The 14,954-nt window shown below is 30.8% G+C and overlaps 1 protein-coding gene across 1 annotated transcript in view; it reads right to left on the minus strand.

Moving 5' to 3' along the window:
• The window catches only part of LOC137652001 (uncharacterized), a 58,292-nt gene extending 52,827 nt beyond the window's left edge, over nucleotides 1-5,465 (minus strand). The window contains exon 1 of the mRNA XM_068385210.1: nucleotides 4,568-5,465. Within this exon, the coding sequence (XP_068241311.1) occupies nucleotides 4,568-5,355 (788 nt within the window). The 5' untranslated portion in view covers nucleotides 5,356-5,465. The remainder of the gene's footprint in view (nucleotides 1-4,567) is intronic.
• Between the last annotated feature and the right edge of the window lie 9,489 nt (nucleotides 5,466-14,954).

Genomic DNA, 14,954 nt, shown 5'->3' on the forward strand with positions numbered 1-14,954 from the left:
ATATATATATATATATATATATATATATATATATATATATATATATAAAAAAGTAAGTCTATACATATACACACATATATATATACAGTATATATATATATATATATATATATATATATATATAGACATATATAGATATATATATATATACATATATATATATACATATATATATATATATATATATATATATATATATATATATATATATAAAACACTAAGACACAGGAAACTATATATTTAGGTTAATACCATGTTTTAGTTTACTGTTACAGCAAAAGGAAATATGTATGTATGTATATATATATATATATATACATACACATATATATATACATTATATATATATATATATATATATATACATATATATATATATATATATATATATATATATATATATATATATATATATATATACATATGCGTATGAAAAGACATGGCAAACATAGTACTACGAATTGTGTTTATCAATTTTATAAAAAAAAAAAAAAACTTTCATAAAAGTATTTTGTTGTATATCCTTCATAAAACTTTGAAATATAAGTATTTACATACCAATGCTGGTAGTACACAACGAACAACCTCTGAACGACTGCGCTATCATCAAACAGTCTATCTTCTTGAAGAAAAAAAAAGCTGTCTTCTTTTATAATGAAAACATTCAACCACTAATCCATGAGATATTCTTTATTTTCCGGTTTCCGTTTAGAGGGATGTATCTAATTTCTTTTATGAGAAAATTTCTGACTAAACTTGATTTGAAGAACTACTTCCATCACATTTACTTTCTCTTCGAGCTTTCGGACGTCGTTATGCCCCATTGAACATTACCACAACCCGCCCCCCCCCCCCTTTTTTTTTGTAAGAGACATCAAGGCTTTCTTCACCTACTCCATGATCCGGCATTGGGCCTGGATGATTCTATGAATTAATAGGAAGATTATTTTTCTGCTTCAGTTTCATCAAAAGGGATGTTGAATAATTTTGCTATGAAAGAAGCAAGCAACTTCTAGTCTCATTTTAGAAGGAATGTTTAGCATCGATCCCAGTTCTGGGAAATCCTTCTTCCGGGCTCAGCTTCAAGGGAAACGAACTTGGTTCCCTCAACTCCGAGAGACAGGGGGAAAAAGTGCATTACGTCTTACAGTGTACTTAGAACGGGCTATTTCCTGTTTTTCATTGCACAAGGAATGTGTGCTGTGTTTTATGTTACCCCCAAAATATATTTGCTGTATTATATTACATTGCATATAAACTCGATCTTAAGTCTTGTAATAAACTTATAATGAATTATGTACCTTTTTATATTATGCCGTACTTATTTTCATACATTTTATCACGAATTGTATGGTAGGTGTGGTATTAATATAAAATTTATTTGGTCTTTTTATGCATATGAAATGATTTTAATGAAAATATTTAAGGAAAATATTTGATTAACTCACAGCACTGGGAATATGTTTAATTTTATTTTACATTACTTAGTGCCTTTCACTTATATAGTTGTATATTCTTTATTTACCCTAAAATTAGTCAATTGTTTGTTTGAATTACACCTGAAATGTAATGTATTTGAAATACATTTCATGATCCCGTTGCACAAAGAGTGCATTTTTGTTCATATATTACACATAAAATGTAATGGGCATCTTGCACTGAACCTAGCATATACTTCACGCCAAATATTGCTTCTAGAATGTATATTCCATACACCAGTGAGCAAGAACGAATTTTAAGTTATTTCCTCTCCTGCTTCATAGTTATATTTTTAGTTGTTGCTAATGAAAAAAGAGATTAATATTTCCTTGTAATTATCTATATTCCCCACAAACATTAAATGAAACCTTGAATCCCCTCATAATCTAAGATCACTTCATTATGAGATGAGAATTTGTTGGAGAAACGTTCCGTCTCAGAAGTTATGGAGCCTAAATGAAACCCTCAACTCATCAAACTGGGCCTATGGACACTTATTAAGTGCAGTAATACTTATTCTTCTCATAATTATTATATGAGCTTCATTCCAGGTAAACGTTTAGCCTACTGTCTTTTTTAAATCTGAGAAGCAACCTGCGCTTCCATTTTAACAGGCCTTATATCCTATAGGAGAATAGGGAGCTCTCCATCTGCGGAGCTTTCCACCTGCTCTCAAACACGAGAAACTATCCAAGCATCTACTGTATATTGCAGCCGGTAGAAAGCAAGTACCAGCTAAATATTTTCACTAAAAGAAAACATTCGGAATATATATATGCATATATATATATATATATATATATATATATATATATATATATATATATATATATGTATATATATACAGTATATATATATATACAGTATATAAATATATACATATATATATATATATATATATATATATATATATATATATATATATATATATATATATACATATATATTTTTTTTCAGAAATAAACGGTTCGCTTTTATTAGCAAAAGATGTGATAATTGCTTAAGGACTTTTTGTATTTCGAAACTCATATGATAACCATGATGCACATAAAAACAGGGAGAGGAGTACTATCCGCTGTAAAAAGTTTAGGAGAGAGAGAGAGAGAGAGAGAGAGAGAGAGAGAGAGAGAGAGAGAGAGAGAGAGAGAGAGAGAGAGAGAGTTTCTTTATATCCCACACACACATACACACACACCCTTACATATATATATATATATATATATATATATATATATATTATATATATACATATATATACTGTATATATACATATATATGTATGTATATATATATATATATATATATATATGCATATAAATTTATATATACCGTATAGTATGTAAGTGTATTGTATATATATGTAAATACAAATATAGTTTTTCCCATAAAGTAGCATTATATTGACTGAAAGCTTGAGGCGTAAATTGAAATTTTGTATGCTTATCATTATTAAGCATTACGAATAATAATAACAATAATAATAATAATAATAATAATAATAATAATAATAATAATAATAATGGCTACCTCAATGGCATTAATTTTATTAGACACCTTTTCTATTGATTAAATCTTCTCAACAACACTCCAATTTGCCGGTTACTGCGCTATTCTTATTCTTAGAGAGGGATATATATTAATCAGTGAATGAATGAATTCTTTACTTAAAAATTGATAAATTGTACTGCTGTTGAGAAGAAGATTAAATCTATAGAAAAGGTTTCTTATAAAATTAACGCCACTGAGGCACTCATTATCATCTATCAAACTTGCATAAAAGCGGTTCTCCTACCGAAATAATAATAATTATAATTATAATTATAATTATAATTATAATAATAATAATAATAATAATAATAATAATAATAATAATAATAATTATAATTATAATTATAATTATAATTATAATAATAATAATAATAATAATCAGACTTCTCATTAACAAGAGAGTCATTGAATCCGAGCCTAATTTCACTAACCTTAATTTGTCTTTAGGCTGTATCGTTTATCCACATCAAATTTATTTGCTTTCTACGAGAATTCTTCCAAATCAATTGATAAGCATTATGAATATGATATTTTGGTACAAAAGTGAGAGAAAACACAATAACCCAATTAGCAGTGCCATTTACAACACTGCAAATCTTAATTTGAGATCCTAGTTATAGGTATTCGTCAGATAACATTATGCTCTGTTGCAGTAATTTCATCGTGGTAATTTCATTGCAGTAATTTCATCGCATGGTATATACATATAAGACCTTTTCATTGCAATGTATTTACATTGTGGTACATTACATCTCAGGTAATTTCATAGCAATAGTTCCGCAAATTACATCGAAAGGTTATTCATTTTTTTCCAAATTCATTGACGATGGTTATCTTAATACTAAATTGTTTCTAAACAACTTTCTTTTTGCTCAAGCCAAGCCTACTACTTTTCCTATATAAGAAACTTATACTGGTAATGCTGCAGTTCTTACGAGGTCGCAAATGACATCGTTATCTTTTTGGGGTGTCGGGTGAGAGTTAGGGAGGGGAGGGGAGGGAAGAGGGGAATACTTCGCTAATGAGTCATGGACGCAGTCCGGAGCATGTGAAATACAAAGAAACTTATAGTCATGTGAAAAACACATGTTTTATCATATTCTGGAGAAATGAAGGATGTTTTTAAGGAAAATTTTAAATTGTAACTGACAAGTAAAAGGAGGCCTGCGTGATGAGCTAAATGAGTGAAGAAAAGAAGGTTCTCAAACATGTACACGGGAGATATTACTTATAATTTATACGTTAATTAATAGGGCATAGATAATTAGACTTACAGGTGAATATAGGAGGCTCTAAACACAGTAATGTTATTACAAGGGACTCATATCAAAGCAAACTGCAATGTATTTTGTGAATAAAAGAATAAACTCTAGTTTATGCTCAAAACGAAAGGAATAAAAGTGATAAAGCTTAAGACTGAGATATCAAGAGCTTCCCATGAAAATGATAACACTTTAAAGTTATTGTTAGAAGAATAAACTATAACCTAAAACTCTGAATTAACATTGGTAAGATGATGTGAAAATGTTGAATGTCTTACCTGTATGGAGGAGGTGGTCCAGTCGGTATTGTTTTGATATCTTTAACATTGTTTTTGTTGCTAATTTCTTTTGTGATGGCATTTTGAAGGTTTTCGTCCTGTAATTGTCTATTGTCATTGCCCAGTGATTCTTTATTATCATGGTCCTCTGATTGTTTACCCCCATCGTCCTGTAATTGTGGATCACCGCTGTTCTGCGACTCATTTAGGTCATCTTCTTTTGTTTGCTTGTTGTCGCTGTTTGATTGTTGCTTGGCTTTGCTCTGTGATTGTGAGAGGCGCTCGTCCAAATCTGTCTCAGAAAAGGACCTCCCGAGGGCAGCGTTCAACTGGGCCAATGTAGACCCACGATTTTTGCTGTCTTTGCTGATGCTGCGGACCATGTTTGCTCTGTTTCTGCTCTCCTCCATAATTCTGTTCTGTTCCTCTTCCTCTTTCAACTTTTCTAACTCTTTCCTCAGTTTTTGCCTCTCCTCATCGTCTTGGGCAAAGTCGTAGGATCTCTGGAGCTCGTCCATAGACACCTTGCGATCTTTTCGGCGGAATTTAGGACTGCCGGAAGGAGTCGAGGACTCGTCATCTGCCATGCCGGACGAACCAGTCGCCGGAGGCGAGTTGGAGACACCCGGTCGAGCAGAATCTTCTTCTTCTTCGAAAATATCAAAAGACTCACTGTAATCTTTCCTTCTTGGTGCTGGCGACATACCTCTTCCTCTTCCTCTTCCTCCTCCTTTGCCTCTTCCTCTTCCTCTTCCCGCCCCCTTTCCTCTTCCCTGTGGCGGTGGCATCGCCTCTCTTAATCACACGTGAATGTAATATTTATAAATGTATAAAATGGATTTGCAAAACGAAATGTCTTTGAAAGAATCAGAGACTTCTCTGATTTTCAGAATTATTTGCTGATTGATTTGGGGTATAAATTCTCCTCTAAACTCCCACTCATATTAAACGTAACACGATGAAACAAATGTTTCCGATGGAAAAAAAATCTTGCTCAACTGACCCTCAAAAACACCAAACGGAAGCAAAATATATACGCGCAAATGGTCTAACTATCTTTCCTATAGCACAGACTCGCAAGTTAAGCGAACACTCTTGCCAGTTGTATCAGTGTCATGACAATCACCGAAAGCAAACAGTGGTGTATACCACCTTCACCTGCTGCTACAACCACCTGTCGCCTGGCACTGAAAACCACGTTAACGCACGACCCAGTGGGTGACCCGTTGCCAACAACCTCGTATTGAATGGTTTCATCGTCAGTTAGCGCTCTCACGAGTTGTAGTAAAGGCCGTTTTTTGTAAAATAATAAAAAATCCATTTTAAAAATGCATATTTATTTTGTATAAATCTAAATAATAATAATAATAATAATAATAATAATAATAATAATAATAATAATAAAAACTACTACTACTACTACTACTACTACTACTACTACTTTATTAAAAAAAAAAGCATGCTTATTATTTTATGAATCTAAACATTCTTTACCTCGTCGAGAAAAAGCGTCTGTTAACGAATTTTTTTTTCCGCTGTGAAAAATTTCTCTTATAACAATGCTTAACATATTCTAAATAAAAATATTTGTTTGGCATAATTAGAATACTTTTATTCTGCAATTGAATATACATATTACTTCCTATTACTTCATTGCTTAGCTACAAAGAAGACCGTCGCTTGCGACAAGCAAACATTCTGTGGCTAAGAATCTCGGAAACAATCATGTGGAAGTAATAACACAATTGGCTCAGAGATTCTAATCGTCTTAAAAAATTCTTCAAGTACAGGTCGCTGTAGACAGTAATAAGTTAAGCAATTATTGACCGCACTAATCTTGAGTAATAGCGTGCGTGTCTGTTGCTAAGTAACCGAGAAATACGGTGGAGTGTAAAGTATGCGGTTATTGGGTGACGCTTAGACCTCTTACTAATAATTTGCCTTGAATCAAACGCACGACTTTTGGAAGAACTTTGTTTGAATTACAAACAAAAGAAAAAGTGTTAGCAAGATAATTTTTTTTAACCATAAGCATGTTTGTAAGAAAATTGTTTGAAATCTAAACAAGTGTATATAGTCACCGAAAACATTGTTTGGACATTCTTGCGTAAAACACAATCAGGTATGAAAATTAACGATGTAATATTGGTAACTAATGTCAGCAAAAAATGCACTGTTCAAACATTACCTTCAATTATTTTTCCTACAGAGACTATTTGGGTGAAAGAAAAAGGCTAATCTGGAAATAATGTTGGTTTGCTTTCGTTTCTTCAAACGAGCGAATAAATTAATTAGAGTAAATATGGTGCTGTCCAAAACTGGTTAACTTTAGCTTCCGCCTTCCCCCCAAAAATGGGAATAAACGGTTTGTATGCTCCAAATTTACTCCTTTTATTATGGATAATGCCAGGATGAATATTTTTCTTTTTGTTCAGATATTCTGGTTTTTTAGATTAAAGAGTACCATAAAACACGTTTTCGTTATTACAGTATTTTTAGTTTAAAATTCCTTATCTACCATACGTTCAGAATACACATTCATCGGAATTTCGTTGTAAGCTAAGAGTGAATTTCCTATTAAGAACGTGTACAATTTATTTGTCAAAATAAAGAGAATAAGGATTTAGTTTAAGAAACCTGTCAAAATAAATAAAAGCAATAACGTATATCCAAGGACTGATCCAATTATAGAGAGCCTCTCTTACGCAATATACATGTACATATAAAATACCACAGGCAAACACACACATATTCATATTATATTATATCGAATTGTATTATATTATATTGTATATTATATATTATATAATATATATTATATACTATATATTATATATTATTTATTATATATTATCTATTATATATTATATATTATATATCATATATTATGTATTATATATTATATATCATATATGATGTATTATATTATACTAAATACATTGTATTACATAATATTATTTAAGCAAACTCATATCCACAAAGGCGTGTCAATTTTCACTTTTTCCAAAAGCGTCGACCTCATATTATACCCTCAGCTGTAACTCATCCAATCAGTCCAGGATATCCTTTGATAAAACTGGGTCAAGTTGAATAAACGCGTAAAGTTAACGAGCGCTCGTATTACATAAGTAATCGTGTCCTGAAACGGATGATAATTACTCACGGGAAAGAAATGAAAGTAAGATTACTGTGCGTTTCTTAGTTCTGTCGGCAATCAATAGTGCTCACTGAATAACTGCGGCAAAACGTGTTTCGTTCATGAAGGGGTTTCTCTGTTTTTCCAACTGGTGTCACAGTTTAGCCAAACATATTTCTGGGTTTTATTTAATTTTATTTGATATCCTCTTCGCCTCTTCAACTATTTTATATGTATATACATATATATATATATATATATATATATATATATATATATCTATATATATATGTATATATGTATGTATGTATGTATATATATATATATATATATATTTATTTATATATATATATATATATATATATATATATATATATATATTTTTTTTTATCATATCCTGGTAGTTTGCCCCATGGACATTCTGTTCATGTGAATCATATGTTGCAAGCCAATGAACTTTTAAGCATGTTCTATAAAATTGTCTGAATATTTTGAATGACGGAAATAATTACAATAATAATGATATCCCCAAAAAGACAACAATCATTCGTATTTATCTCATCAACAACGAGTGCTTTAAAGTTAATGAAACACACGTTTCATTAAGTTAATGAAAATATGTATTATAAGCGAGTTAACCAATAAAATTTATTAATCAATTATTCTTTTAACTATAACGCAATTACGGCACATATGATTTTGATTGAAAACAGTGATGAAAATATATTATTCTATATAGAATAATTATTTTCTATCATGACGAAAAATATTATATTTGTGTTTTTTAGCATCGTAACTTCGAATTATCATGAAGCTTTCTAAAGCGCAGTTGCTCTGTTTGAACGAAGAATCTGACTATCAATGCAATGCCGTACAAGTATATCTTTAGGCATCTTTTGGAATCCTGTCATTCTTTGGCGGTTTTCTGTCAAAACCTTAAGTCAGTTTGCCAATAATTTTATTATTATTATTATTATTATTATTATTATTATTATTATTATTATTATTATTATCTAAAAGATCTTTTATAGACAGAAAAACCAAAAAGGCCATTGCGAGTGAAAACAAACAAGATAACAGATAAAGATAAGGGAAATGCCAGAAAAAAGTAAAGAGAAAAAGGGTTATTCAAGCACCGCTTATGTAACTACAGTGTCTCTTACTTAAACCGAGTCCAATCGACGGTGTTGATTACCTATAATGATTGGCAATTAATTATTTCTCCTGTATACCATTTACTGCTACCTCCTACTAAATCTAAAAGCTAATTTCATTTAATATGAAAATTAATTTACCTTTTTTTTTTTTTTCAAAAATAAAGAAGTGTAGAAACTAAATATCTCTTTTCTTCGAAAGGGTTGTCTCAGCGTCATTCAAACTCTGAACTTTTAAAAGGTATAAGAATTATGATAGGCGAATACTGAAGTTTCATCATATGTTGTTGCGAATAAATTAATGCCCTCTGAAGAACCAACAACACATAGATATTACCACTGGGATTATTCCTGCCTGTCCTTGATGTTTCAAAACGTTACAGATGGATTTCAGTAAAACTTCGTTTTGAAGAGTAGGCTGCAGGACAATGAGGATGTATCTTTTTGAAACTGGATCCGGGTGGAGAAACGGAACATACATGCGAAAGATATGTATTTTTTTTTTTTTTTTTTTTTTTTTTTTTTGCGTTGGCAGGGATACGTGCCAGTTTATAGCTCTTCAATTTATTACCTGAACGTGGCTATTAGTCGGCCTTCGACCCACAAAACAAGTAATAATAGAGTTCTCACGCTATCTACATCTTTCAGAGACATCTATCAGCCGTGGAATAGAAGTCGAAGGTGTGCGAAAACACCCTTAGCGTCTGCTGCCTTAAGGGTGAATTTGCGATGCTCGTGACATTCGTGATGGTACGCACCTATTAGTTAAGAAGAACGTCGTAGTTAATTATCTTTTTTCATGCTTAAACTTAGAAAACGGTTATCTATGAAATAATCATCATAGAAAGAAATGTACAAGACCGAGTTACTCCACATGGCATCACTGATATTAGGAATATCACATGAATAATAATAGAAATAATAACAACTACAGCAAGATAATAAAGTAGTAATAAGAGGGAGACGATGCAAAGGAAAGGGGAGGCTGGCAATGCTAATGAAATAAGAAATTATTAAAAATATCATTATAATAACAAACAAAATTAATACTTCCTCTTGTAAGGATTTGTGCAAAATTCGTTGATTACCATATTGATGACAACAGCATACAAATGAATAAGGTTACATTTAAAGAAAATAAACTACGTTGTAAAGTGTATAGATATAACACCATTTTGATAAGAAATTACAATACCTTTGTTACCGGAAACAGTAAAATAATGTATACATTTCAGTTATTATTATTATTTCAAGCTAAGCTACAACCCTAGTTGGAAGAACTGGATGCTATAAGTCCAGGGGCCCCAACAGGGAAAATAGCTCAGTGAGTAAAAGAAACAAGGAGAAATAAGATATTTTAAGAGCAGTAGCAACATTAAAATAAATATTTCCTATATAAACTATAAAATCTTTAACAAAACAAGAGGAAGAAAAATTAGATAGAATAGCGTGCCCGAGTGTACCCTCAAGCAAGAGAACTCGCGAAATATATATAAAGGGCTTCCTTGGCCCAGATAGCAAAGCCAGCCTTAAATTTTTCCTAAAATACGCCACTCTTGGCCTATAGCCTTCCTTGCCTAGAACGATCGTTTATCAAATTGTCAAAACACTTCTTGAAATATGTTGTGAAGAAGCCAAATATTCCTACTGGCAAGTTATAAGAAATTATCTTTAGAAGAATATTTAATCTCAAGCATCAGTCAAAGGTGTATATCCATTACAAATCAAACCTATTTTCATATAAAAAAAAAAAAGACAAATTTAAAGTAAGTGACCATGCATGAACCAATTTACCTCAGAAATTATATAGGGAAAAAACCCACTAGGAAGTAAAGGATTTGATAAAAAGCCAAACTAAACAAAAATATGTCAATTTTTCAATGATGAAGCCAATAGTAAGGATACCTTAATTACCTGATTTACAATAAGCCGAAAGGAAGAAGAAAAAGTTTTTTTTTTTTCCTGCCAGGGTGGCGGGTGGGGAGAGGGGGAACTATTCATGAAACATATAATGATTCATTTGCCATTATTTGTTATTTTTCTCCTTTTCTCGTTCTCTAATTTGGAGGAAAAACCTTCAACTCTGTGGAAATTATCTTTTTTAATTAATGGGTTCTTTGTTTACTTCACCCTAGATTTTTTAATTTTTCATAATAGTGATGATAATATAAATCATTTAAATTTGTAGCATGCGGTGTCACACACGGCAAACCCTGAGTGTGAACCTGATTTTGCTTAAATCAGACGATGTTGAATTTGAGATTTCAAGGTCACATAAGGTCAAATGTCATGGTGTCATTTTAAAACCCATATATTGTTTTCTATCGGTCAAATAAAATTAACCGTATGTGTATCAGTATGCGTTTGAAAGTTATGGCACTCTGAAATTCGGTGACCTTGAATCTTTGACCTTCTGAACTTTGAACCTACCATTATTGAACACTATGCACTTCACTATTTTGATAGATAAATTTTGGTCTTGGATTCAAGTAAATCGAATAATATTTGACGGAGTTATAGGAAAAAAATACACTCAGACTTTTTGGGTCACTGTGACCTTCACCTTGACCCTACGAGGTCCAGATTTTAATTGTGTCTATTGTATGTCATAATGCATCTCTCTTGAAAATTTCTAGTAAATCGATCAGGTAGTTTTTCTGTAAAATTTCTAACAAACAAAAAGACAGATAAAGAAATCTTCCAAAAACAATACCCAGTGCCTACCTCGGCGGGACCGGGGTAATGATAAAAACAATAATAATAATAGAAGAACGAGTAAAAGTCAATAGTCAACGTCACAAGGACTACATAAATAATTCACTGACTATCAGCTCCATTTTCTTTGATGATATCAGAATACATAGTTTAAGAGAGTTACCCACTTAAACCCAATTGAAAGAAAACGGAAGTCTTGGAATTCAGACGGATCGATGGGATCGTTTTAATGGTTAAAAAGAAGAAAAAAAAACTTGAGTGGAATATCTTAGATACTCTTGTGGCATTGCGTGCCACACTCCAGTCGTAGCCTAATTAGAAATTATACCCCGCCCCGTTGTATTTTAGCTTCAGCTATTTACGCTACGTATTTACAAAAAAATTAACTAAGTGATGTTTATGGTTGTGTCTTGTCATTTAGATTGCAATTATTATTATTACGCCGACACATTCCCATGCACGCAGGCGTGCAAAAACACGCTTATAGAGTATGTTTGTATATATATATATATATATATATATATATATATATATATATATATATATATACATATATATATGTGTGTGTATATATATATATATATATATATATATATATATATATATAGAGAGAGAGAGAGAGAGAGAGAGAGAGAGAGAGAGAGAGAGAGAGAGAGAGAGAGAGAGAGAGAGAGAGAGAGGGGGGGAATAAATGCCCACCCAATTATTGCACACACATACACACATTTAGTGTATATATATATATATATATATATATATATATACATATATATGTATATATATATATATATATATATATATATATATATATATATATATATATATGTACACTAAATGTGTGTAAGTGTGTGCAATAATTGGGTGGGCATTTATTTCCCCCCCCTCTCTCTCTCTCTCTCTCTCTCTCTCTCTCTCTCTCTCTCTCTCTCTCTCTCTCTCTCTCTATATATATATATATATATATATATATATATATATATATATATACATATATATATATATATATATATATATATATATATATATATATCTGCGTAAAAAGTCACAGGGAAACGTGATGCTCAGATGAAGAACACAGGAAAAATAAAAATATGAAATATAAGATTAAGTCCTGACTAGTTTCGTAATACTTCTTCAGAGGATTGATTTATTGAAAGAGGTTTCTTTACATTTTATAGGGTCAGTAAACGTACGAACATACATATAGAGACTTATAGAACAATGGCACTCCCATACCAGCTACCTGAGCTGTTATCAGGTGTATCATGGGCGGAGATCTCCGCCCAGTAAACAGCTCAGGTAGCTGGTATGGGAGCACCATTGTTCTATAAGTCTCTATATGTATGTTCGTACGTTTACTGTCCCTATGAAATGTAAAGAAACCTCTCTCAATAAATCAGTCCTCTGAAGAAGTATCACGAAACTAGTCAGGACTTAATCTTATATTTCATATTTTTATTTTCCCTGTGGGTCTTCTGCATATATATATATATATATATATATATATATATATATATATATATATATATATATATATATGAATAAAAATGAACTCAATATCATGCCCAAATAGAAATAAATTTCTACCTTATACCGGGATCGAACCGTACTTCCTTCAAATGAAAAGCCAGGTCGTTCCCAACCATCACTAGGGTTCGATCCCGGTATGAGGTAGAAATTTATTTATATATATATATATAAAATGAGAGAGAGAGAGAGAGAGAGAGAGAGAGAGAGATGCACTAGCGTAACGAAGACCTTTTGTTTGTTGAATTTACAAGAAATGAAGGATATCGTTGGATACTTGCAGTTCATGCTGGTAAGCTAACATTTTCAGCAAGATTCCACTTAATCGAAAACAAAGCCTGCAATAGATTCTAAAGTTTAAGGAGTTATTGGCTTTGACAAATCCAATTCATGTTTTCACTTCAAAGCAAACTATCTAACAAATGAAGTTTTAGTCAAAAAGTTTATCATCCTGTCATATAGAAATGGGAGGCCACAAATCAATTGTAACTGTTAGTAATAATTCTTAAGACATTTATATCTCTCAGTGTGAGAGAGAGAGAGAGAGAGAGAGAGAGAGAGAGAGAGAGAGAGAGAGAGAGAGAGAGAGTATAACTACATTACAAATGGAAAGTGCGTAATACAGAAGGATTTCATAGCAGAGACTTTGTAATCCCTAAAGAAATCTAACTATTTCTATAAGATGAACTACAGTCTTATTTTAAATGCGTTAAAGGACTTAAACTCTACTGGTTTATATATATATATATATATATATATATATATATATATATATATATATATATATATATACATATATATATATATATATATATATATATATATATATATATATATATATACATACATATATATATATATACATACATATATATATATATATATATATATATATTATACATACATATAAAACCATGCAAAAAGTTGATAACTAAAATATGCGAATTAACATTATGCAATGTATATATCTATAGTTGTCAATAACATCACTGATTTATATTGAAATTATTATATTCTATGTATATTTTTTAATAGCAATACATATGCAAGAGTAGGCTAACACTCTTGTTATTTCAATTGTTATGAAAAGTGCAATTGTATAACAATACAAGGGAGGTAATCTTTTTCATAAGCTCTACCATTTCATCAGCATATTCAAAACTTGACGAGTAAGAAGAAACGACAACACGATAAATCAATATCTGTTTTTTATTTATTTATTTATTTTATTTTTTTTGCTAGCAGAAGTTATGAGTGCGACTATCAAGAGGAATAAATAGGCAGTGAAGTTGCCTAATGTTTCAAGGGAAGTATATTCCGCTGCAAAATATTTTGAATATTATTATTATTATCATTATACCTCCTAACTTTATTCTGATAAAGTATCAATGAAAAATGACCAAATCTAATTTGTAATGTCCGAAATTTAACAAATATTTTATCGATATTTTTTTTATATAATCGTAAATTGAACCAGTTATACATGTAGTTATATTCTTCAGGTCAACAACAAAAATTGATAGTATAGAATAGATATGTTATAAATTTATAATTCAAAATGCAGAATACGCAATAAATTCATACAAATTATAATTGTACTGCGTTGAAATAATAGTTACCATAATCTCACGACATATGGCAACTATAGCAACAGGTAAACAATGCATCGCTTTACGTGACTAGAAGTTCACCGCTGCCAAACGTGTGACTCAAAACACGTTAATAAATAATCATTCGTGTCATGGCTGATGAGTAAGATTCACTTGGACTTCTAGTGCAATATCTTCAAGTATTAAAAATTGAAATTGATAATCTGAGATCCTAAAAATACCTTACGATTTCTATTAAAATTACT

The sequence above is a fragment of the Palaemon carinicauda genome, chromosome 13 (genome assembly GCF_036898095.1).
Source record: "Palaemon carinicauda isolate YSFRI2023 chromosome 13, ASM3689809v2, whole genome shotgun sequence".
In the NCBI taxonomy this organism is placed as follows: Eukaryota; Metazoa; Arthropoda; class Malacostraca; order Decapoda; family Palaemonidae; genus Palaemon; species Palaemon carinicauda.